At 33.6% G+C, this 27,985-nt stretch overlaps 1 protein-coding gene across 2 annotated transcripts in view; it reads right to left on the bottom strand.

The window, feature by feature from the left end:
- The window catches only part of LOC114329331 (sodium-dependent dopamine transporter), a 333,781-nt gene that overhangs the window by 80,250 nt on the left and 225,546 nt on the right, over positions 1-27,985 (bottom strand). For both annotated transcript variants that reach the window (XM_028278387.2, XM_028278388.2), the window contains exons 4-5: positions 27,726-27,880; positions 8,094-8,200 (exon numbers count right to left, since the gene is read on the bottom strand). In XM_028278387.2, coding sequence (XP_028134188.1) covers positions 8,094-8,200; positions 27,726-27,880 — 262 coding nt within the window. The remainder of the gene's footprint in view (positions 1-8,093; positions 8,201-27,725; positions 27,881-27,985) is intronic.

Here is a 27,985-nt window from a genome sequence, read left to right as displayed (position 1 = left end):
CGAATAAGAATCTACTTTTCATTAGTCGTCTGGGCTGATTATCGGAGAATAGGCCATTTTTGGGAAAAGTTATTTACCAGCAATTTTATTGATGAAATCGAATTATAAGATCCTATATATTAATAATATAGGTATGCAAAGTCCTCAGATAGTGTGCTACTTTTTTTATAAACAAAATGGCGCCCGAAAATCGTGTTTTTTCAATTATTGCTCTATAACTCCGAAGATTTTAACTTTACAACAAAAACACTCAAATAAAAATTCACCGTGATTAAATTCTGCATAGAAACGTGTTTTTCCCGATCTGCTCCGACGAAAATGTTCCTCAGAAAATGCGGGTTTTCCCAACAAAATCTTTAATTTTCAAATAAAGTTTTAGATAAGTAATTATCTACCAATAATTAAATAATTTGGAGACTTAAAAGCCTTCTTCGTTTAGATTATAGTTCCAGAAGCTGGTGAAAATTAAACGAAGATCTTAGCAACAATTCAATTGTTAATTCATAATTTACGGTCGCAGTAATAACCAAAATAATTATGATACACTGATCAAACTTTGAAATCTTATAAAGATGAGATGCATATTTAACATTTTGTCGACAAAATATTATTTTTTTATTTTTTTGCATAATCATTAAATGTTTAAAAAAAATAGTTATAAACAAATTAACGTTTCTCAGAAAGTTTTTATTATATTATAATTTTAAAAAATAGCTAAAATGCGCTTTTCAAATATCTTGAAAATGAATGCTTTAAAACTTTCTTGCAACCATTTGCAAAAAAGTTATGAAACAGCACAGTAAACATACGATTACTACGGTGTTTATAATTTTTTTTAATTCTTTCAAAGCGTAGAAGTGAGTTTAAAGTACAAGCTAATTATTTGCAAAAAAATATCGATTATAAGGTTAACGGTTATATTTTAATTAAATATTATAAATATATTTTTTGTAATTTACACGCGCGAAAGTCGACTAATACAGTACTGTAGCTAAAATTTTCACTCGGAGCGACGACCGGCCGCGCGACGTACACTTTTAATAAATAATGCGTGCCGCGTGTCAGTCGCTTCGAGTGAACATTTTAGCTCCGACTCCGTATCAGGCCTACTTTTGCGCTAAAAATTACAAAAAAAAGTATTTTTAATCTTTGATTAAAATATAACCATTGCACTAATTCTTGACATTCTTTGTGACTAATTAGATTGTACCATAGACTCACTTTTAAGCTTTGAAACAATTAAAATAAATTATAGACAACGGATATATCGTATATTTACTTTGATGTTTCATAACTTTTTTGCAAATGGTTGGAAAAATTTTTTAAAGCATTCATTTTCAAGACCTATGAAATACGCATTTTAAGTATTTTTTAAAATTAGAATATAATAAACAATTTCTGAGAAATGTTAATTTGTTTATAACAATTTTTAAAGATTATGCAAAAAAATGAAAAATTTATATTTTGTCGACAAAATATTAAATATGCATCACACCTTTATAATCTTTCTAAGTTTGATCAATGTCTCATGATTATTTTGGTTGTTATTGCGACTGTAAATTGTTAATTAACAATTGAATTGTTGCTAAAATATTCATTTCATTTTCACCGGCTTCTGACTTTATAATCTATACCAAGAAAGCTTTTATTTCACCAAGCTATATAATTATTGATAAATAATTACTGGCCCAAAAAATTTATTTGAAAATTCGAGATTTTGTTGGGAAAACCCATATTTTTCAAGGAAAATTTTCGTCGGAGCAAATCGGGAAAACATGCCTCTATGTAGAATTAAATTGGGGTGAATTTTTATTTGAGTGTTTTTGGTGTAAAGTTAAAATCTTTGGAGTTATAGAGCAATAATTGAAAAAAATACGATTTGTCGGCGCCATTTTGTTTATAAAAAAAGTAGCACACTATCTGCCGACTTTGCATACCTATAGGATCTTATAATTCGATTCCAGCAATAAAATTGCTGGTAAATAACCTTTCTTTGTACTTTACTAATTAGACCAGCGTATTATAAACATTTTTTTTTCAAAATTTAAAAATTATGCAAAAAAAAAGAAAAATTTATATTTTGTCAATAAAATATTAAATAAGCATCTCATCTTTATAATCTTTATAAGTTTTATCAATGTATCATGATTATTTTGGTTATTATTGCGATCGTAAATTGTTAATTAACAATTGAATTGTTGCTAAAATATTCGTTTAATTTTCACCGGCTTCTAGAATTACAATCTATACCAAGAAAGCTTTGATGTCACTAAGTTATTTAATTATTGATTAATAATTACTTACCTAAAACTTTATTTGAAAATTAGAGTTTTTGTTAGGAAAACCCGCATTTTCCGAGGAAAATTTTCGTCGGAGCAAATCGTGAAAAACATATTTCTATGCATAATTTAATAGCGGTGAATTTTTATTTGGTTATTTTTGTTGTAAAGTTAAAATCTTCGGAGTTATAGAGCAATAATTGAAAAAAATACGATTTGTCGGCGCCATATTGTTTATAAAAAAGTAGCACACTATCTGCGGACTTTGCATACCTATATTATTAATATATAGGATCTTATAATTCGACTCCAGCAATAAAATTGCTGGTAAATATCTTTCCCATGAATTTTGCTAATTAGCCCAGAGTACAGCTCCAGTTCTGCTTATACTGGGTCTACATACTTCATACATACACCATTTTTTTTTAATTTACTATCCGCTATATTTTTAAGAAAGAATATATAATGAATATTTTTTCGATAAAATACTTAATTTTGGAGTTATTTGCGAAAAACCGTGTAAAAAGGTGTTTTTTTTTTTGTTGAAAAATGAACATATTCACTCGCAATAACTCAAAAAGTATTGATTTAGTGAAAAAACTCGATAGAACAAAAGTTACTTAGAAGTAATCAGATTACATCCATTATTTTGAATGTATGTTTTTTCACCCCCGAAGGGGTGGCACTCATACACAGGGTAAAATCACATATCGACACAATATCCCTTTTTTTCTTTGCCATATTAGCTATGGAATATTAATGAGAAGTTGTTGCAAAATGTAAAAAAAAGAAAAATGATATTTTTTACATTGCCGTAATTTATTTTTGGAGTAACTACTTCCCAAAACAACATAAATATCTATAAATTTGTTTTAAGTAAATGGTCGATATAAAGGGGTCTACTTCTTACGGCCGCCTAGGGCCCCATGATGCCTTAAAACGTCACTGTCAAGCATGCTTCTCACAATTTTTTAATCCAGATTTTCTACTGTATGGCCTATTTTTGGTAAAGCCAAATTTTTGATGTCATAATTACACACGATTTTCTTCAAATTAGTTAGAGCACGCTATATGTTCTCGTAGCTTGGCGTGTCCGTATAATACTTCCTGGTCACCATATACACTAAAGATCGAGGACCATCTTCCAATCGCAGTACTCTTCCAATTTTAGGCCGCTGATTTCTTAACTCGTCCAGGCGGCCAAACTTTCTATTGAATACGGACGAGATTCCTTTAGTCATCTCAAGGTCTTGGGCAACACAGTGGGCAAGACACAAGTCTTCTGGAACACGAAACAGATCTTGCTGAACTTCTGTTGTCACGCCGAATCTAGCACTCTTTCTCTCTGCGTAATTTGACATAAATTCCTTAAAACTTAGCTGTGCGGCATCTTTCATTTCCTGATGGAGGACTCGGGCTTCTTCTGTTTCATTGGAGCCAGCATATGGTGCAAGACGATTTATGTGAATAACTTTTGGTTTACCCTTTGGCAACTTCTTAATTCTGTATATTCTTCTTCTTTATGTGCCGTCTTCTACCGAAGGTTGGCGACCATCAAACGATAGGTTTCTCTGTTTTGTGCCGCATGTATTATGTTCCCAGCTTCTGGTATTTGAAACCATTATCTCAAGTTTCTCAGCCAGGATTTTTTCTTTCTACCCAAACCTCTTCTACCTTCAATCTTGCCTTCCACTGATGGTTGTACTTTGGTATCGGTTATCATGCTCTCTAATTGTTTGATCTTCTCTTCTAGCATTTCTTTATTGTTGTTTACACTTTTCTGTATCTTATCGAATGTTCTAGAAACTTCTTTAAATTTCTCGTCGTTCTGTCTACAAACGTCTTTCATTACTTGAGAAACATTCTAAATTTCTCGTCGCTATTTTTAGAAGTTTCATCGATCTTTTGAGAAACACTTTCGAATTTCGATAAGATTGCTTCTTCCTCTGACTGGAAGTGAAAGGTCTTTGGGTCATCTTCATTCTTCTTGAGGACCTCCTCGAGTCGTGCTTTCAGGACTTTCTGGGACCCACTGGTGTCTAACTCGTACTCTTCTAATTGTTCACGGAGCTGTTTTACAGAAAGTTCTTCTAGCAACATCCTTGGTCGGCACACACGTACTTTTCAAAATGTCTTTTAAAAGTCTTTCCGAATACCGAACAATTAACGCACTCCGATTTTTCCCCGACGAATAAAGTTCAAAAGCCTTTTAAAGTCTTTCTCTAATTCACTTATTTATATCGCACTAAGTTAACCGCGTTAGGCTTACCGAACACCGAACACCGGACACCACTGTAACAATACGAGCAATTTCGTATTTATATACGACTTTATTAATTATTTAGTTATACAAGTTTTCTTTTACAAACTCTAGCTGAAAACTAAATCTATTTACAAAATATATTCGTATTTATAGCCCAGCCGTTATTCTAGAACAATCCACGCCCATCTCCAGCTATCAGCTCGGCCAGCCTACCTGAGGTACGTTCTCGAACACCGTTCTTTACCCCTCTGCCGCCGCCTCGAACATTCGATTACGTCATTCTTACAAGTCTCGATTTGTGTACTGTTATACGGGGGGTCGGTCAAGAGTTCTCTTTCGTTACAATAGGTATTTTAGGTACTTACAGCTTACACGATTTTGGATGTAGGGGACTGGTTCAGTTTCCTCTTCTTGTGGGGATGCAATTATACACTGCACTAACTACTTTGCTCTTGTAATACGTAATCGAGAGGGAATGAGAACTAAACTTTTTTGAGTATGAACGGTGAAAAAATGCTAAGAGCGAGAGAGCGTCGTGGCGGTACTTTTCTACAACTTTGGAAAGGGCGGAAGTGGAGGTGATTTTTCAGAAATAAGTGGAATTGCGATTTTTTTGAGGAACCGGAAGTTATTTGATTGGAAGTGTGGCCTTTGACAACATAAAATATTTAGACATTTATAATTCTATAGTTGGTTTTCCAATACACTGAATATTTTGAATTTTTTTGTTTTTCTGTAAGACAAAAATTGGTTAAAGATATGGCTGTTTAAATTTGCATACATTCCTGATTAGTGACTGACTTGTTAAGGCCCTTTTAACTACAACCCTTTCAAAAAAAAGCACTTTGGACTGACAACACTTACAGATCGTAATATAAACAATACATATGAAAGTAAAGGAAATTGTAAAACAGTAGGTAATGATCAATAATTCATCATTTTATTTGGAATGCTAATTAGGGGTAGATTTTTACGATTTTTTTTTACCAAAAAAAGGGACCAACTTTATTTTGAGCGTAATTTGCTTAATTCTAAGGCTACAAATTTTTACATAAAACAAACAAATATAAAAAAAAAATTTAAGAAACGCTTTTCTTTAGTTACGAGTGACTAAAATTAAAAATATTATAAATAAATCAACTAAAAAGCAAAAAATAAAAAAAATAAAAAATCTAACACATCAGTCAAAGAAAAGCGTGGCGCATGTTCATTGAATAAACGGTTTTCACCCCACGCTTTTATTTAACGAATGTGTTAGATTATTTTCAATTTTTTTTATTTTTTGCTTTTTAGTTGATTTTTTTATAAGTTTAGTTTATATTTAGTTGATTTTTTGATTATAATTTTAGTCACTCGTAACTAAAGAAAAGCGTTTCTTAAAAATTTTTTGTTTCATATTTTTTTATTTTTCACTTTTTAGTCTTGCACTTTTCAAACATTAAAATATATCGTCATTTTTATTAAAATATGTATAAAACATATGATGTACTAACATGAATAGTAGTCGGAATCGGCAAAAAATTTGAAACTTTATTGTTTATTAATGAAGCATAACGTAAACAATTAATGTAAAAAGTGAAATAATGTATTGTTTATATAATTAGCTATACAATCCGTAAAAGTTTTAAGTTTTTACATTGTAAAAAACAAGAGAATTTAAGCGTTTTCCATTAAAATCGTTTTTTTATTTAAACAATTAATAAATATGAAAAAAATTTTTTATTGACTATTCGTGTATTGTTCCCGAGAATGCATATTTCTGAAAATTTTTATTCATTTGCATAGAAGAAAAGGCAGTCAAATTAACGTCTAAAGATTTGAAGCAAACTATTGAACTAAATAAAAGCGTTTAAAAATAAAGCTTTTTTAAACACTGTAAAAATGTTTTAATGAGTTTTTCCCGAAAAAGACATAATTTTTTGGTTATTTCACGTTGCAATTATCGATTTGTAATTTGACGAATAAGAACCTACTATTCATGAGCTATAATGCTGCTTTTACTAGGTGTACAGACTTCATACATACATCATTTTTTTCGTATGTTGATCGGCTACATTTTTGTGTAGCCTATCAGTATTTTTCTCGATAAAATACCTCTTTTTTGAGTTATTTTTTCACCCTCGAGAAGGGGTGGCTTTTACCCCATAAGTAGAAGCAACCAACGGTAGAATTCCATTAGTGAAGTAGAGGGTAAGGCGAACCTAAATCCAAATTCTCATGCAATTAGTTGGTGACTGGGAAAATTACCCGGTATCTCTGCATTTCACCCTCATTTACTGACCTATACAGGGTGTTTGGTAAAGAATGGCCACACCTTAGATTCTTGAGATTAAAATAGGTCGATTTAAGCTAACCTATCTTAGTATGAAAGTTGATAATAACCGAAATACAGGGTGTCAAATTTGAACTTTTATTTTATTTATTCTTGAATATTTCCTGAGAGGCATGGGATAACAACACGAAATTTGGTAAATGGGGGTTTTTTGGGATGAGAAATCTAAGGTCCCCACCAAAAATGATGTATTACCCAGAGAGCGCCACATACGTCTTTCAGCGTTCATTTAATACGTTAAAATTTTATATCCCGCACTCTACTTTTTAAATCAAAACTTTCATGCGCTTAAAATTTTTATTTAAAAAAGGTATACAACATTCATATCGCTAAACTCAACTGTTTTCGAGATAATCGCGTTTTAAATCTGCGATAAAACATGATTTTTTGTATAATATCATTGTAGTTACACCCGAAAAATAAACTTAAAATCATAATAAATAATTACTGTGCCATTCTCATATTTTTGTCATTGCATCGCAAATTTCAGTTGAAGAAATTTGCGATACATTTTTGTAAATTTTTATGGTTTTAAGTTATTTTTTGGGCCTATCTACGTAACTACCATGATATTATTCAAAAAATGATGTTGCCTGGCAGATTTAAAATGCATTTATTTCGAAAACGGTTGAGTTTAGCGAGATAAATGTAGTATACCTTTTTTAAGTAAAGATATTAAGAGAATAAAAGTTTTGATTCAAAAAGTGTGTAGAGTGGGTACTAAAAAAACTAAACTTATTAAATGAGCGCTGAAAGGTGTATGTGGCGCGCTCTGGGTAATACATCATTCTTGTGGCGAATTTAGATTTCTTGCCCCGCTTACCGAATTTCGTGTTATTACCCCATGCCTGTTAGGAAATATTCAAGAATAAATAAAATAAAAGTTTAACTTTGACACCCTGTATTTCGGTTATTATCAACTTTCGTACTAAGATAAGTTAGCTTAAATCGACCTATTTTAACCTCAGGAATCTAAGGTTAAGTTATGGCCCATTATTTACCAAATACATACCCTGTATGTAATAAAGATAAATAGATCCGTAAGTTCTTATACTCTTAACTTAAAATAATTTAAACTTCACCGAAAAATACTTTGAATATTGACCGGAACGCTGTTTAAGAACTACTCGTGTAATTGAACGTTTAATGTTGTATGGAATGGATCTTTTTCCTCCGTTTTATGCTTACAAAAACCTAAGTGGTAGTTTAATGCTCTTACTTGAAATATTCCGAAGCAGCTGATGCAAAGCGGGAATCCGATGGACCTGTGATTTCTGCAAGCTCGGACCGATTAAAGTCGGAATAGTTTCTAGTTGGAAACTCAAACTGAAAAAAAAATATGTATTATTATATATATTATAATATACAAGGTGTCTGAAAAGTAGCGGAACGGTCGAATATTTCGCGAAATGAACATCGGAGCGAAAAACTGAAAAATACGTTTTCAAAAATCTATCGAACGACATCAAACACGACCCCCCACTCTACTCCTTGGAGGAGGGGGGTAACTTTAAAATCTTAAAGATAAATCCCCCGTTTTTATTGCAGATATGGATTACTTACGTAAAAGTAAGCAACTTATATTCAAGACATTTTTTCAAATTGTGGATAGATGTCACCATAATCGGAAAAAACGATTGATCATGATCCTTGTCCTCTATCTTTTCTCCTTCGTAAGGATGTAGTGGTGTCATGTAAGTCGTTTGACTATTTCTGTCCAGTTCTCTCTCTCCTGCGCGTGCTGTTTTGCTTCGGAGAATGAGTAACCAGTTATCGTGATACCATAGGTAAATTATAGAAACGGTGTATATCTCGAGATATACACTTCCAAATGAAAAAACCAAAGAACACAGACATATACAGTGATTATCACACGCTAATAACCGGCAGAAAAACACATTAAGTTATGAGATAAAAGAAATGAAACTAGTGGAAGTGGGAGATTTAGCGATAAAAATCTATAAATGTACATTCTACTTATTGTTTCCCACCTTTAGACGTATCGGACGAGTCTGGCAACTGCCACTATAACAGTGACAATTTTAGTTGACTTATTCCTTTGATACGTCTAAAGGTGGGAAACAACAAATATAATGTAAGTTTATAGGTTTTTATCGCTAAATCTCCCACTACCACTAGTTTCATTTCTTTTTATCTCACAACTTAATATGTTTTCCATCTTTTGCGTTATTTTGGCGGTTATTAGCGCGCTCATCACTGTATAATATTTTTCAAAAACCTATCAAATAACACAAAACATCACCCTACACACCACCCCTTGGAGGTGGGGTGGGGACTAATTTTCAAATCTTAAATAGGAACCCCCATTTTTATTGCTGATTTGGATTCCTCATGAAAAAATAAGTAACATTTATTCGAAACATTTTTTAGAATTGTTGATAGATGGCGCTACGATTGGAAAAGTACAATTTAATATCTATCTATCAACAGTTCTAGAAAATGCTTCAAATAAATGTTAAGCTTGTCGCGTATGTATGCGCTGCGAAGCACGCCGAAGCGCGGAGGTGTTTGCTACGAATTTTTTTTATGTAGTTAAATATAACCGCGCTTATCTATGCGAAGCAACGCGCGGCACGAAGAGAATTAAGGGGCGCCACTAGAGTTAGGCGGATCAAAATAACACTTACCTATTTTTTTCAGCTTCTACCAGACGTTAGGATATCATAAAACAACACTTTACAAGCATTTATCTAATACACGCTGGTCCAGCAGAATTGATGTTTTAAAGCCATTATACAAAAATTTGTCAGAAATTTATTATGCTTTATGTGATATAACGCATTAGGATAAAGATCGTGATTGAAATTATCAAGCGAGATGCTTAGGATATAAAATAGCAACATTTACATTCATATGCTCAGTTGTGCAGTCTACATGCTTATGCCTATGGTATAAAGTTCTGATGAAAGTTAACTTCGTTAGCAAAATTTTTCAATCAAAAACAAAGAATATGCAGCTGCCTTAAATGCTTTACAAGAGATAAAACAATTGTTGCTAGAGTTCCGGACAAAAATATCAAATTTAATGATGTAATTACTACAGCAAATGAAACTGCAGAGAAACTGGACGTGGAGTCCAGTTATCAACCAGTCACACAGTTAAGGCTTCGGGGAAAAGCGGACAGTTCAATTACTAACATAAAGACGAACCGATTTTGGATCCTAAAATGTCATACAAAGTTAATTTCTTTCATTGTGTTCTCGAGCAAGCATTAATGTCAGTAAACGAAAGATTTTCATATTGGAAAATCATGTTAATTCTTTAAAATGTTTATGAAGGTAATTTTAACGACAATACAGAAAACTCACAATTAAAACTTTTGTGTAGAAATTTGGAAAAAAAACAGATTTAATGATCATATATACAGGGTGTAACAAAAATACAGGTCATAAATTTAATCACATATTCTGGGACCAAAAATAGTTCGATTGAACCTAACTTACCTTAGTACAAATGTGCACATAAAAAAAGTTACAGCCCTTTGAAGTTACAAAATAAAAATCGATTTTTTCCAATATATCGAAAACTATTTGAGATATTTTATTGAAAATAGACATGTGGCATTCGTATGGTAGTAGTATCTTAAGAAAAAATTATAGTTAATTTTAGACACCCCATAAAAGTTTTATGGGGGTTTTGTTCCTTTAAACCCCCCCAAACTTTTGTGTACGTTCCAATTTAATTATTATTGTAGTACCATTAGTTAAACACAATATTTTAGAAACGTTTTTGCCTCTTAGTCCTTCTTCGAAAAGTCGAGTTTTTATCGAGATATTTTGACTATTTGCCAAATCCACCACATATTTGTAATATTATGGTTAAGTACGATTATGGAGACTTAGTGATAATATGAAAATTTATTTATGATTTACATTTTTAGGTATATTTTGAACTATATTAAAAAAGAAGCCACATCTCCATAAAAGGTGCCTTATCGTAAAAATACAAAGAGGCAAAAAAGTTTTAAAAACATTTTGTTTAACTAATGGTATCGCAGTAATAGTTTAATTGGAGCGTACATAAACATTTGGGGGGTTTAAAGGAACAAAACCCCCATAAAATTTTTATGTAAACATATTAAAAAAGAAGCCGCAACTCGATAAAAACTGCCTTATCGAAAAAATACTAAGAGCCAAAAAAGTTTTAAAAATATTGGGTTTAACTAATGGTACCACAATAATAATTTAATTGGAACGTACAGAAAAGTTTGGGGGGGTTTAAGGGAACAAAACCCCCATAATTTTTTTATGGGGAGCACAAATTTCACTATAATTTTTCTTTAAGATGCTCCTGCCATAAGAGTGCCACATATCCATTTTCAATAAAAAATCTCTAATAGTTTTCGATATATTCGAAAAAATCGATTTTCATTTTGTAACTTCAAAGGGCTATAACTTCTTTTGTGTGCATATTTGTACTAAGGTAAGTTAGGTTCATTCGAACTATTTTTGGTCCCAGAATAAGTGATTTAATTTATGACCTGTATTTTTGTTACACCCTGTATATTATGGAGGGAGACGATTTGTTTAAAGAATTATATTAATTATACAGCTTCAGCCTTTGTTAAAAGAATTAAATAATGATGTTTGTAAAATTTTAAAATATACAGGGTGTAACAAAAATAAAGGTCATACATTTAATCTCATTCTGGGACCAAAAATAGTTTGATTTAACCTAACTTAACTTAGTACAAATGTGCATATAAAAAAAGTTACAACCCTTTGAAGTTACAAAATGAAAATCGATTTTTTTCAATATATCGAAAACTATTAGATATTTTTTATTAAAAATGAACATGTGGTATTCTCATGGCAGTACAATCTTAAAAAAAAATTATAGTGAAATTTGGACACCCCATAAGAATTTTATGGGGGTTTGTTCCTTTAAACCCCCCCAAACTTTAGTGTAAGTTCCAATTAAATTATTATTGTAGTACCATTAGTTAAACACAATGTTTTTAAAACTTTTTTGGCTCTTTTTCGTACTTTTTCGAAAAGACAGTTTTTATCAAGATATTTTGAATATTTGTCAAATCCACCACATATTTGTATATGGTTAAGTACGATTATGGAGACTCGGTAATAATATGAAAATTTATGTATGATTTACATTTTTAGGTATATTTTGAACCATATTAAAAAAGAAGCCACATCTCTATAAAAGGTGCCTTCTCGAAAAAATACAAAGAGGCAAAAAAGTTTTAAAAACACTGTGTTTAACTAATGGCATCGCAGTAATATTTTAATTGAAACGTACACAAACATTTGGGGGGTTTAAAAGAACAAAACCCCCATAAAATTTTTATGTAAACATATTAAGAAATAAGCCTCATCTCGATAAAAACTACTTTATCGAAAAAATACTAAGTGGCAAAAAAGTTTTAAGAATATTGAATTCAACTAATGGTACCACAATAATAATTTAATTGAAATGTACACAAAAGTTTGGGGGGGTTTAAGGGAACAAAACCCCCATAAAATTTTTATGGGGTGCACAAATTTCACTATAATTTTTCTTTAAGATATTCCTGCCATAAGAATGCCACACGTCCATTTTCAATAAAAAATCTCTAATAGTTTTCGATATATTCGAAAAAATCGATTTTCATTTTGTAACTTTAATTGACTGTAACTTTTTTTATGTGCATATTTGTACTAAGGTAAGTTAGGTTCATTCGAACTATTTTTGGTCCCAGAATATGTGATTTAATTTATGACCTGTATTTTTGTTACACCCTGTATATTTTTAAAGGAAATAACTGTTCCTTCTTCTTGATGTGCCTATCCGTGACGAATGTTGGCGATTATCGTGGCAATCTTTATCTTAGCTAATCCGCGATATGCAGAGCGGAACAGCTGCACAGATGTTGTGTTGAACCAGGTTCTGAGGTATTTTAACCAGGATCTTTTTTTTCTTGCTGGACCTCGCTTTCCCCATATTTTTTTGCTTGCACGATGGTTTGTAGTGGGGCATATCTGGATTCATTTCGCATAATGTGTACAAAGTATTCTAACTTCGAGATTTGATGGTGTTCAGTACCTTTCGGTTCTTCTTCATTTTTCTGAGGGCCTTCTCATTTGTGACCCGGTCAGTCCACGGGATTTTAAGAATTCTACGGTATAGCCACATCTCAAAGCTTTCAATTTTCTGCATATATCTTCGTTCAAGGTCCACGATTCAACACCATAAAAAAGGACGGAGAAGACGTAGCATCGCAGCATTCTTACTTTTATAAGTACCAAGAGAGAGGTTGTGACCCTTGAAGAAAGGCCCCATGCGGTTGAAGGTGGATTTAGCTTTATTTACCAATGCGCGCTCTTATTGCTTGGTTGTTAGTCCACTCTTCATTTACATATTATGGTGTTGAGGTAGTTGTGTGCGTCACTCTTTCTACGGGGTTTTGGTTGATTTAGAGTTGCCATTCTGTTATTTTTTCCTTGCTAATGATCATAACCTTTTTCTTCATTACTTTTATATTGAGTCCATATTATCGACTGTAATATGTGATTTTGTTCATAAGGACTTGTATGTCTTCTAGGTTGTCCGCAAATATTATGGTGTCATCTGCATCAAAGCTTCGATAAATGTTCTTTCAGAGGAGAAGTTGAAAATTACAGTGTACAAAATACAGCCTTGCCTCAGTCCACGCATGATGTTCACGTATTCGGTGTGTTCACGAAATGCGTATTTTTGGGCGCCATTAAATGTTTTGCACACAGGCGCTAACACGTGGTGGCGCGGCATTGCGTAGAATCCTAGGCGAAGCAATTCTCTTCGGCGCGCTTCGCGTTGCACTTTCTCTGAATTTCGTTTGTTGACTACTTTCGACGTGTCCCTTATACGACGAAAAAACCTTCACTAATATCGCTAATGTTCATGTTCAGTAGTTCTATTGGGATTTGTATTTAGACCTGTAGCTACGATCTGTAGTGAAGAGAGTATGGATGACGAAACATTTATTTTGATTGTCCAAAATTATATAGAAGTTTATGATATTTCCGATCAGAAGTACCACAAACAGATGAGGCGTGATAATATTTGGGAAGAAATAGGTGAAAAATCTTAACAGAAAGGTTTGAAAATTAAAGTTTTAAAATGTGTTTGATTTGAAAAATTACTCATTTAGTTATTTGCATAATTATCCTCATGAAGGTGGTGAAATTCGCCGTTAATTTCCCTTTTTAAATTTATGTTATGAATCCAAGGTTATCTTTTACGATTTGCATATTATGTTCTTATTATTCAGCTACTGCACATGCAATAACAAAGTCTTCTTCTGAACTGCTACTAGAAGTCATTACTTCAAAAACTATCGTACAACACGTGTCTGCACACCTACTTCAACGACAAAGTACAACTGCCTTCGATTCCAAACCGAAAAACGTGCTGTACCTCCCCGTACGTAAGCGAAAAACTGTGCACACATTAGCGCACATTTCAAAACTTCGCCGCGCCGTGTTTCGCTTCGCCGTGCTTCCCAGCGCATAAATGAGCGACAAGCTTTACTTATTTTTTCATGAAGACTGCATGCAAAACTGCATTAAAAATGGGGGTTCTTATTAAGGATTTTAGAGTTACCCCCGCACCACCTCCCGCACCTGGTGTGGAGTGGGGGATCGTGTTTGATGTCACTCGATAGGATTTTGAAAAATAATAAACACATGTTTTTTGATTTTTCATTTGGAAGTGTATTTCTCGAGATATTAGACCGTTTCGAGAATTTATCTATACTATGGTTTTTTTTTTATTATAGCGGAATCTATCCGCAATTCGAAAAAATGTCTTAAATAAAAGTTGCTTACTTTTATGTAAGGAATCGAAATCTGCAATAAAAACTGGGGGTCTCCATTTAAGAGTTTAAAGTTAACCCCCACCCCTCCTCCAGGGGGTAGAGTAGGGGATCCTGTTTGGTGTCATTCGATAGATTTTTGAAAATTATTGAACTCGACTTTTTCAGTTTTTCGATCGAATGTTCATTTCGCGAAATATTCGACCGTTCCGCTACTTTTGGGACACCCTATATACACTCACGGACAAAAATATTGCATATTTTGAAATTACAGTGTGAAATAACATTTTTGTGCTGCCCCCAGCGTCATAAGAATAGGATTTGTCTTCCGAATGTGATGTTTTGAAGTATCATATAAATGGTGCAATCGGATTTAAATTTGATATCGGCTATATGGTGGCCAATATGATTTTTAGATTGAATCTGATCAAGGTAATAGGCTATTGATTATGTTCAAAATAAGAGAGCTAAAACGAACTACAACGTTAACCAGTGCTACCATTTAAATGAGTGCGTTTTGGAGAAAGGGGTGAATTAGTCCCTAGGCACAGGGTGAATTAGGGTGAGTTCTATGCACTTTTAGTACAAACATGTCTACAGGAAAATTGTTCCAGGTTATATCGCTCTTTTTAAGCAAGTTACGCTTTTTCAAGGTTTCATGCTTTTAATGATTTTTGATATTTTTAATGCTTATTTTTTAAATTTCTCACTATGACTTTTTTCTTGTACATTTAAAAGTACAAGATGTCTTGTACAAAAAAGCTTATTTTCTTTACTTCAAAATGGTGTATTGTAAAAAATTCTAGGACTATTTTTAAACAAAATATCCGTAAGATATCCAAGGGTATCCGTAATTTGAGGAAAATTTAAATTTTTTTTAATTCTTTCAATTAGAAAGATATAATTATATAATTACATATTATAACATAATGTTTAATTTAAAATAACTTTTCTTAACAAGTGAAATTTAATAAAAAAATATCCTCTTGGTAAAAGGTATCTTCTTCTTCTTTGAGTGCCTCTCCTATCGGAGATTGGATATCATTAGGGCGATTCTAATTTTATTTACTGCTGTTTTGAACAATTCGTTAGTGGTACAGCCAAACCACTCTCTCAAATTTCTCATCCAGGACATTCTTCTACGGCCTGGATTTCTTCGTCCTTGGATTTTTCCTTGCATTATATTTTGTAGGAATGTGTACTTTTGTCCTCTCATCAGGTGGCCTAAGTATTCAAGTTTTCTCTTTTTTATACTCCGTAGAACTTCTGGCTCGTTATTTATTCTGCGTATTACTTCTTCATTTGTAATTTTATCCACCCAACTTATTCGTAGTATACGGCGGTAGCACCACATCTCAAAGCTTTCAAGATTTTTAATATTCCTCTGTTTAAGAGTCCATGACTCCATACCGTAGAGCAAAGTACTGAATACATAGCATTTTAACATTCTAGTTCGTAGATGAATACTAATATCACGATTACAAAATAATTTTTTCATTTTTATAAAAGTAGACCTGGCAATTTCAATACGTCTTTTTATCTCGTGATTTTGGTCACCTGTTTCATTGATAAGGGTTCCCAAGTATTTGTATTCGTTTACTTTTTCAAGTTGGGTACCGTTTATTGTGATACTAGTGTCATTTATTGGATTCTTACTGAAGGTCATATATTTGGTTTTTTTGACGTTCATCCTTATGCCGTAGTTATTACATATCTCATTCATAGTTTCAACTAAATGTTGTAGATCTTCCGCTGTTCTTGCCATTATCACAGTATCGTCAGCATATCGAATGTTATTGATAACTTCTCCATTGACTATTATCCCTTCGTTTGCATATGAGAGAGCTTCTTGGCATATTTGTTCGCTGTAGATATTAAATAAGAGCGGTGACAATATACAACCCTGTCGTACTCCTCTACGTATTTCTATTTCGTCCGATGTTTGTTCTTCTATTTTTATATTAGCTCGCTGATTCCAGTACAGATTTAATATTATTTGTATGTCTCTGGTGTCAATGTTCTTACTCTCCAGGATTTCTTTGAGTTTACTGTGGCGTACTTTGTCAAAGGCCTTTTCAAAGTCTACAAAGCAGGCGTGTACCTCTTGGTTAACATCTAGGCATCTCTGTGTTAGAACGTTCAAGGCAAAGAGAGCATCCCTTGTACCTAATCCTTTTCTGAATCCCATCTGTGTATCGTTAATATCGATGTCTAGTTTTTGATAGATTCGGTTGTGAATGACTCTAAGAAATATTTTAAGCAGGTGACTCATCAAGGAGATTGTTCGATGATCTGAACATTGCATTGCCTTAGTTTTCTTCGGTATGGTGACAAACGTAGACAGCAACCATTCTTGCGGTATTATACCAGTACTGTATATTGTATTGAATATATGCAATATTATGGTTACGGATTTATCATTCAAAAGCTTCAGCAGTTCTGTAGGGATTTCATCAGGTCCGTTTGCTTTTCCATTTTTAGCGTTTCTTATTGCGTATTCTACTTCTTCTTTCAATATGTCTGGCCCAGTTGCATTGATTATCTGAGTTAAGTTGTTTCTATCGTCTTCAAATAATTCATTCAGGTATTCTGTCCATCTTTTTATTTTATTCTCTAGATCTACAATAAGATTTCCATCTTTGTCTTTAAGTTTACCTATTTCGCATTTCTTTATGCTTTCTGTTATCTCTATATATGTATATATCTCTATATATTATCCTGTAAAAGGTATATTAGTACCTAATTATATTAGGTACTAATATACCTTTATATTAGGTACTAATATACCTTTTACTAAGAGGAAATTTTTTTATTAAATTTCACTTGTAATTATGGTATACAGCGAACTACAGGAAGTTCTTCCTTGTGGATTTTTCTTAACAACACTTTTCGATATTGTGAAATATAAATGTACTTTACTTTTGAGCGAAATTCATATTTTTTCCTCCACCACAATTTTACTCCTTTTTGTATTACAGTCGACTTGGACATGCATGATTGAACAGTTTTTATTGTAGAATATTATATCAGCCTTCACAAAGGATTGCTTAAAGCAAAAATTATAATTATCTCAATTCAAACTTTAGCCGAAGAAGTAAGTCTCCAGGTAAATATAGTTAAACAGTTAAAAATGGCTTAAGAATGGAGTAACACCTATTTGGAAGGAAATGACCAAATGCAGTAGAACTATAAAAACGTGGTGGACTCAATGGGAAACTCTGTATCTATCCAATGGTCTATTATATCAGAAGTGGGAAAGTGCCTATTGAGTACATACAGTTCAATAAGTGATATTGCCAAAATCACACATTAAAAGTGTATTGCACAGCAGCCTTTTTGGACGACATTTTGGAGTCAAAAGAACACAGGCCAGACTTCGAGACACATTTTACTGGATCAGTTGTCGCCAAGATGTAGAAGATTGGATATGCGATTTATGTAACGGTAGAAAAGGCCCTAGAACTAGAAGTCGTGGTAAAATTGCACACTATCTTTCCTGAGAAACTTTTGAACGAATTGTATGTAGTGTATTTTCTCGGTCCACTTCCGCTAACAGAGAGAGGAAACAAGTACTTATTGGTCGCAATATTATTTTTAAAAATGACCCGGAATTGCACCCCTTCCTTATCAAAAAGCAAATATACTAACAGAAGGATTAATAACACATATCGTATCAGGACACGGACTTCCTTCCATTAGAGTTGCATTCTGATCAAGGACAAAATTTTGAATCAGGATTATGGTAAGAATTAATGAAAATCTTGGGTATTACAAAAACTCGAACTACGCCTCTCCATCCACAATCTGACGACATGGTCACAAGACATAATGGAACCGTTTGTCAATACTTGTCAATCTTTGCCTATGATAATAAAAATATTGGCATATATGAAAAAGAATGGGAACTTATAGAAGTTCCAAACACGAAGCAACTGGTTATCCATGGATTTTAGTAGTCTCCGTAGAAACACCGGAAGAGAAATGAAGCTCCTTAAGATCTTATTTTCGAAAGACAAAAACAAACATTTATTCCTGACGTGCATTGAAAATTTAAGAGAAAAAATGGAAAAGTCTACGAATTTGCTAGTAAAAGTTTGAAGCTTCAAAGTGTTAAAGGCAAGTCCAGGATCGATATGCATATTACTCTTACTACTGGAACAACTTTCAAAAGAGGTGAGCTAGTATGTTTATACAATCCCACACGTAAGAAAACAAAACTTCAACGAAATTTGGATGGACCGTACACCGTCCTACAGAAAATAAACGATATGATCAACCATATTCAGTTTTCAGCTAGAAGTAAACCCAAGGTAGCTCATAATATTATGCTGTTTTTTTATTTTTACGGATTTTTAATTCTTTTTTTTTTCCTTTACCGATAATCTGATTGCGGTAAGAATTTTATCTTACTTCAATAATGTTATTCTATTCTGTAGTGTAAAATATTTAGTCTTTGATAATACCTTCCTTTATACCTATATTTTTTCCTTATGTTTTGATTTTAGCTTCAAAGTGGAGCCATATAATAAAAAAAAATAACCCAATCTCACATTGCTGATGCTGTTTCGCAAAAAATATTATGTTAGCTAAAACATCCATTAGTTCTTGTATTTTATTTTACACCGGTTAAATAAACTGAATTTTTTCTTGTGCTATTAGCTATTGAATACGTAGTTTAAATATTCCAACTACAAGTATATATACAAGAGATGTAGGGTGTATAACTTGTTGTATCACAAAATCAAAACCAACCATAGAAACAGAGTTTTCAATTGTAAAGCAAATTTAACATTTTTTTTATAATGATTTGGATGTGTGTAATTTCGGATTTTTAACTATTTTTAACTATTTCAATTTATGTATCCTAATGTGACTTGATTTTTACCATTTGAATTTTTTGTTTGAGTTCAGAATTTGTCACACACATAATCACACGTTTTTCTTCAACACTCTTCAATTTTATTGTGTATTTCGATGAAATGGATATTTTGCCCAGTTATAAATGAAAATCCCAACGGCTGGCACAGAAAAAGCCCTATTTTAGCTTAAGGCTATGCTAGAGGGCGCTATTTGTTTGATCTACACAGGCCACGTAATTGATTCTAATTTAATGTTTATTAAAATTTCTAAAAAAAAATAATTCTTTTTATAGAATTACACAACAGATATTATATGGGTTTTTATGTTTATACTATTGTTCTTAATCATAATAAATGCAATAAAACAACATAAAAGGCAATAAAAAAGATCTACAATTTGGTATTCTTTGTTAATTTAATCGTTTTGTTAACCCTCTTAAGGCAATGCTTAGATTTTTACATGAACAACGGTGCAGGGTGCATTGGCATCCCATCCGTATACCCCCAATTTTTTTTATATGTGAACGTCGGGGAAATTGATTTGAAAAATAGTTAGGGCTTGTTTATTATATTATTAAACATAATTTTACAAACAAAGTACTCATTTCTTCTTTAAAAAAATTATTATCGTTGCAAGATAAATACATGAAATTTTTTACAGCTGCAACTGAAAATGGAACTTAAAAGTGCGTTTAAGATAGAATACAGGAAATGTATAATAGAAACGAAGAGCTTTGAAGACAAACTGAAAATACTGCAAGAAAAAGGTAAACTCAAATACACAAGACACTATAGAGAAATATACATAGATGCAGCGCTGACGTTCAAGGAAGCAAAGATACAAAAAGAAATCAGAGACCTAGCAAAACAAGAGAGAAGCAAAGGAGCAAAAGTAAAAGTCAGATATCAGAAATTAGAAATAAATGACAAGGTGCTAAAATGGAATACAAGAGAAAATAAACTCATAGAAATTGAAAATGTTCCAAAAAACTAGACAAAATAGAATGGATGGATGAAAAGAAAACAGACAATGCAAACGAAGAGGAAAATGAGTCACGGTATATTCAAAATAATAAGAAAAATACAAAAAATGAAAGAGAATTAAGAAAATGACAAAAAAAATTGGAACATGGAACGTCAGGACACTGCTAGAAGAAGAAAAATGGAAGAACTAGCGACACAGTTAAAACAATACAAGATAGATATTGCAGAAATTCAGGAAACCAGGTGGGGGGGGGGGGGGTGGAAAAATCGAAAAAGACAATTATACAGTATGGTATGCTGGAGAAGAAAAACAGGGATATGGAGGAACGGCTTTTATGGTGTTAGGGGAAATGAGACATAAAGTTATGGAATTTAAACCCATAAGTGAAAGAATATCATACATAAGGGTAAACAGCAAACCGAACCAGTTGTCCATAATAAATGTCTATGCACCCACAGAAAACAGTGATGACTTGATAAAACAACAGTTATATGAAACACTAGAAGAAAATGCCGAAAAAATTCCAAGAGAAGATATACTAATTATTATAGGCGATTACAACGCCCGAATAGGCAAAGAAAAATGCGTTAGGGAGGATGCAGGGGAAAACTCATTACATAGCACAACAAACAATAATGGAGAAAGACTATGGAATTTAGCAGCGGCATTAAACATGGACATAAGTAGCACGAGATACAAACACGTAAACATGCACAAAATAACATTTATGAGACCAGGAAGTCTGGAGGGGAATCAAATAGACCATGTACTTATTAAAAAGTCACACAAACAGTCGATACATGACGTTAGATCTCACAGAGGGGCCAACATCGATTCGGACCATATGCTAGTGATTGCAAAATGTAAAATAAAAACAACAAATAATGAAAGACGAAAAGCACAGGGAATATAGGACGTAGATAAATTGAAAGAGAAAGGATTAAAAAAAAGATTTGTGCAAAAACTGCAGAGATGCAGTTCAAGGAGGAACAAGAAATGGAGGAACAGTGGAAAAAAAAATCAAACAAGAAATAAACAAAGCAGCAGAGAAAGTGGTTGGAAAAATGCAAGAATCAAGAAGAAACAATTGGTTTGACGAAGAGTGCAAATTAGCAGTGGACGAAAAGAATAAAACAAGATTGAAATGGCTAAGCGCAGGCAAAGAAGAGGAACGAGAAAAATACCAAGATCAAAGGAAAAAGACAAATAAATTGTTTAAATCAAAGAAAAATAAAACAGTTGACGAAATTATGGACGAGATCGAAACAGAAAATAAAAGACACAATTCAAAACCACTTTACCAATACTTAAAGCTAGGTAGTCGAAAACTGACAGCTAATGCAGCCAAAGCAGCAAAAACATGGCAGAAGTATTTCGAAGAAATGTATCAAGAAACGGATATAGAAGAAGAAAGAGAAACAATAATAAACCCGGAACAAGGTGAAGAAGAAAAATTGACCTATACAGAAGTAAAAGATAAAATATGCAAATTGAAAAACGGGAAAACAGCGGGAGACGACGGAATTTGTGCAGAACTTATAAAATACAGAGGTGAGGCACTATACAGAAAGATTTATGAACTAATACAGAATATATGTAGTAAGGAAACAATGCCCGAAGAATGGAAGAAAGGAATTATTGTGACAATCCCAAAACAAGGAGACCACAGGATATGTAAAAACTACCGAGCAATTAATTTACTCAATGTAACATATAAAGTAATGACTGGTGTAATTAGAGACAGACTAACAATATACACAGAACAAACCATAGGAGACTACCAGTACGGTTTCAGAAAAGGAAGATCTACGATAGATGCTATCCATACACTAAAACAAGCGATAGAGAAAACATACGAGTACAACGGAGAAGCACATATACTTTTCCTAGACTTTAAACAGGCCTTTCACAAACTAAGTAGAAGAAGAATGACCCAAGACTTACAAGAGAACAAAATACCAAATAAAATTATAAGAATGATAGAAATGACGATGCGAGATTCTCAAGCAACAATAGACACCGGAAGAGGGAGAACAGAAATAATAAAAATAAAAAATGGAGTAAGACAAGGAGATGCGCTCTCAGCGGTACTATTTATTCTATCATTAGACAAGATAATAAAAAAGTGGTCAAACGCAGGAACTATAAATAAAAATGCAGTAAAAATAATTGGATATGCGGACCATATAACCATAATAGCAACAGATAAAAGGACATTAAAGAAAACCTTCCAAGAAATAGAAAACGAATCAAAACTGAGAGGACTGGAAATAAATGAAAATAAAACAAAATACATGAATATAAGCAAGAAAAAGAAGACACAACTGACATAAATGACAATAGACGCACACAGCTTCGAAGAGGTTGAAACATTCAAATATTTGGGAGTATTAGTCAACAGAAGAAATGAAAGTGTAGATATACAAAGAAGAATTCAAGCGGGAAACAAAGCATTCTACAGAAATAAAAAAAATCAGAGATAAGAAGATAAGCCGAAACACAAAAATGAAGATCTTCAAAACGACCATAAGACCAATAGTGCTATATGCTTTGGAGACATTCACATTAACAGCAAGAGAAGAAGAGCAGCTGAAAGTTTTTGAGAGAAAAATTATGAGAAAAATTCTGGGGCCAAAGAGGGAAAATGAAGAAAATGCAAGACAATGGATGAACCACGAAATACAAGAATGGATGGGTCAAGAGAACATAGTTAGAGCAATAAAAGCACAGAGAATTATATGGTATGGACATATAATGAGAAGAGAGAAGAACAATCCATTAAGAGTTATAACCGAATGGATACCACCAGGTACAAGAACTAGAGGCAGACCTAAACTCAGATGGAGACAACAAGTGGAAGAAGACTTAAGAAGTATGGAAATTAGAAATATATAAAGGAAAATCAAAGAGAGAGAAGAATGGAGAAAGGTAGTGGAAACAGCGAAGTCACACCAGCAACTGTAAAACCTAAGTCAGAATGGGATGTTCGCCCACAAAAAGGATCTTCAAATGAAAACAGCTTCAGCTTCCTCGGGAGCGTATAGCTTGTATATAAACATAATTTTACAAAGTACTCATTTCTTCTTTAAAAAAATTATTATCGTTGTAAGACAAACACATGAAATTTTTCACAGAATGAGCAACACAAAATTTTCCAAACAATACAGTTATGCCGGGACTTTCGGTCTATTTTCACTGACACCGAGCTTATTCCCCTGCTCTGTTAGCTCCAGGTGGAACACCAGAAACGTCCAATTCAGGATATGAAATTTTCATTATTTGCACCCAACAGTAATTTTTCCAAAAAAGCACGCAAACGCAAAGTTTTAAATGCTGCAATGGGTGGAATAAGTTTAGAATTGAATTTAATGCGAATAAAAAAATGGACAAAAATCAAAAAAAAATTATTAAAAAAGATAGGAGAGAAAAACGAGGTCTGGGGTGCACCTGCACCCCGCATCGCCTTACGAGGGTTAAACGATTCATTTAAATTTAAATTTAAATTAGAGGTAAGTATTTTTTTGGTGGGGATTTGATGGGGGACCGTGAATAAATGGTATCACCTGACGTTACGTTTTTGTTCAGTAATTGTTTGACATTTTTCATCATGGAATAACTTAACCCGGCACAGCTCTAAAAATTATTCAGTTATCTTTCGAAAATAAGCGTTCTAAGAGCAATATTTTTGTGCGCTTAGAGCAACTTATGGTCCACATAAAGGGCTTACCGACGCACAATTCGCTATACCATCAGTAAGTTTGAAACCCAGCCTTCATTATTGGATAACACGCTACCAAATAGATCACATTTAGCAAGTACTGAAGAAATAGCGACGGTAGCCGATAGTGTACGCGAAAATAATGAAGAATTAATTCGTCGCCGTTATCAATATCTTGGCTTGTCGTATGCAACAACTTGGCGTATTTTAAAGATTGTGGTTTAAAAGCATACAAAATTCAATTAGTGCAAGATCTGAAGCCGACCAATCTTCCGGGTCATCAGCGTTTCAGTCGATCGGCTCTTGATCAGCTTACAGAAGATAAGTGATTTCGAAAACAATTTGTTTTCCATGGCCTATTTTTGGCTGAATGGGTACGTGAATAAACAAAATGCAAATTTAGGGGGATGAGCTACGTGAAGAGGTTCATGAGTTGTAAATATATCCAGAAAAAACAACTGTTTGGTATGGTTTATGGACGGGGGAATCGTCGGTCCATATTTCTTTAAAACAGACGCTGGCCAGAATGTTACTGGGAATAGATAGAGACTATTATAGCGCCATGATAACGGACTATTTGATGCCTAAAATTGAACCTCGTGGTCTCGACTACATTTAGTTCCAACAAGATGGCGCCACTTGCCATACAGCCCGTGAAAGCCTGGCTTTACTGAGGCAACGATTCGGTGAACAATTTTTTCACGCCTCGGACCACTGAATTGGCCACCTAGATCCTGTGGCATGACCCCTCTAGACTTTTTCCTTTGGGCTACCTAAAGTCTAAGTTCTACATAAATAAACCGAATACGATTGAGGCATTGGAGGCCAGTATTACTCGAGTCAATGGTTAAATATCAATCGCTCGAACGCGTCACCGAGAATTAAAACTTCAGAATGGACCATCTGAAACACAGCTATGATCAACATTTAAAAGAAATTATATTTAAGAAGTAATTGTAAAGAATGATTATTTTGTACAACAATAAACATTTTCAAATAAAATTAATTATTTTCATTGTTTTTTCTTTTTGAAAAAAGTACCTCTAGACAGAGCCGGCCCGTGGGTAATATTTCACCCGTGCAAATTACTATTGTGCCCCCCCCCCCCGGTGTGGGGCAACTGGTTTTGAAAAGTTCAACTTTATAGGAAAAGCATAGTAGTAAAAGTCATTTATAGTAAAAGGAAAGTAGTATACAACATGTTTTATTTAAACTTAAGTTAACACGTATGGCAATGAGCCATGATATATATTGTGTTTTTAATGTTATACCTAGGCTAAGTTGAACAAAGTTAACTTTCCGAGATTTTCTCTGGGAAAACTCATTTACAATTGCATTAACATCAATATTCTCGAACACTGCAAACTCAATTGACATCAAAGCTAGTCCCACCAATCTGTCTTGCGACATTGAAGACCTCAGATAATTTTTTATTATTTTCAACTTGGAGAAACTTCTTTCTCCACTCGCGACAGACACTGGGAGAGTAAGAAGGATTCGCAGTGCTACACACAGATTAAGAAAGTTCTCCACAAATTTGTTGTCTGCTAAGTAGCTCAGCATGTCAACTGGACCTTTGATTTTGCCTTTGTCTTCTTTTTCGACATTCTGAATCATGCTGTTGACAAGTTTTAATTCAGAATATAGTTGAAGACCATCAATGTCACTGTGCTGGCCATCAGTGAGAGCAATGTGTAGGTCCTTGCAGCATTTTAATAAGGTTTTGTCATCGCTTGTGGTGTTTGAATGTAGAAACCCAAACAGTTGGTGGTAGTTTTGAAGCTGCTCAAATCTGTATCCTAAAGGAGAGATACACTGATCCAAGACCGCGTAGAAGAATTTAGTTTTGAACACGAACTCAGGATCAAGAACTGTTTCATCACTTGATTCATAAGAAAACACTTTCTTCTTTTTTCTCGGCCGCAGTTCACTTTCTTTAGGGAATGCTGGGTCAACTTCAATCATTTCGGCCACTTCCCTGCAATAGACTAATATTCTGTTGAATCCTGCATCACTCCTTGTTTCTTTAAAAAATTGCTTCGTTGAAGAAATCAAAGCAAGAGAGTTTGCTATGTTCATGTCAACCTCTTGAAGTTTCTTGCTTATGATGTTTATCTTAAACAAAATCATATGCCACGTTACTAAGCAGCAGGTGAATCGGAAGTCTTTCAACTTTTTGGCCAAACTTGTAGCTGTATTTCTTGCATATGCGTCTAGCCTTTTTTGGACTTGACTACATTCAAGAAGCGCGTCATAGACTTTCTCAAGCTGATATCTCAGTGGCATAACCGTATTAATTCGACTTTCCCACCTGGTCTCACTCAAAGGTTTCAGGGTCAAGTTTGTTACGTGTTGTTTCAGAACATCCCAACGATGTGGTGATCCTGAAAAGAAATTGTAGACCTCCTGGATGATTCCGAACATGGAAACTGCTTCAGTGCTGCTCAATGCAGCATCATTGACAACCAAGTTGAGAGAATGTGCTCGACAAGGCACAAAAAAAGGCACGAGGGTTCATATCCAACACATTTCGCTGCACACCTGAATATTTTCCTCTCATATTGGACCCATTATCATAGCCTTGTCCCCTTAAGTTTCTTAGCGGAATCACAGTATAAAGAGGGACAGTAGAACCACTCTCCGAAAAATTGAAAGTAAAATCTGTAGTCGCGCATGGCGACCGCGCAATGTTGTTAGTCACTTTTGCCCCACTCTCGCATTGCTAGTCGCATAGAAACGTACGGATTTTAACAGGGAAAACCCGCATTCACCACTGGTGAATTACCAATTGCGTACTGCCGGTATTACTTCTTGAGATCAAAGCGCCGACCGAGGAGTGGTTTTACTGTGGAACCTCTATATACTGTGCCTTTGTTATGTCTTTTAATTGTTGGTCTGAATTGTCAACAACAACTGGCAATGTACTTGCACTAGCACAATCAATGACATTTGTTGTACTCGTAAACTGGAACTTGGTTTATTAACAAAAAAAATTTTTTTCAACAAAACAGTCCGCTTCTTATTTTCTATAACTTGCTCTTTTGCCTTGCACAAGGCTAAAATGAAAACTCACGTACTTAGCGGCAGTTCTGTCTAGCGGCTGACCCACTACTTTGTCCGTTGTGCCGTGTAATTTGGGTTGCCTATATGAACTACGGCTATGAATCGGCGAAATGGGCATATAAATAATACCAGCAGTATTCCACCACACATACAATTATGTCTTTTTGTCTATAATAAAATTAAAACTTACTAAGGCTTTCTGAAATATTACTAATTCATCATAAATGAATGAATAATTGACTTAAAAAATTGACATAATTTAAATATTGTATCGCTTTTTAATTTTTTTTGGAAGGGGGAAATTCGCCCCACACCCTTGGCGCCCTCTGCGGGCGCACGGCTCGCACGGCCCTCGGGCCGTGTCTGCCTCTAGATGATTCACCCGTTATAAAAAATAAATAAAAAAATGTTCTTACTGGTCTGCAGTTCGGGGTGTTCCAAGGATTATCACACGTTGTCCATGGTAGAAGATTTGTGAAGGAGGCGAAGAAGAATCGCAAAGCCCACGCTATTATAACATTGTAGTAAAAATCAACGTAAAATGCTATTAAGACGACAGCATAACCTATACCTGAAACAGAAAAAATAAATATTGATATATCAAAAGCGAAAAAATATTCTAATCGCTGGTTTGCATATTATAAGGCACAGCAGAATAATAATTCATGGTTACTTT

The sequence above is a fragment of the Diabrotica virgifera genome, chromosome 4 (assembly GCF_917563875.1).
Source record: "Diabrotica virgifera virgifera chromosome 4, PGI_DIABVI_V3a".
Taxonomy (NCBI): domain Eukaryota; kingdom Metazoa; phylum Arthropoda; class Insecta; order Coleoptera; family Chrysomelidae; genus Diabrotica; species Diabrotica virgifera.
This window is presented reverse-complemented; position numbering and strand designations above follow the sequence as displayed.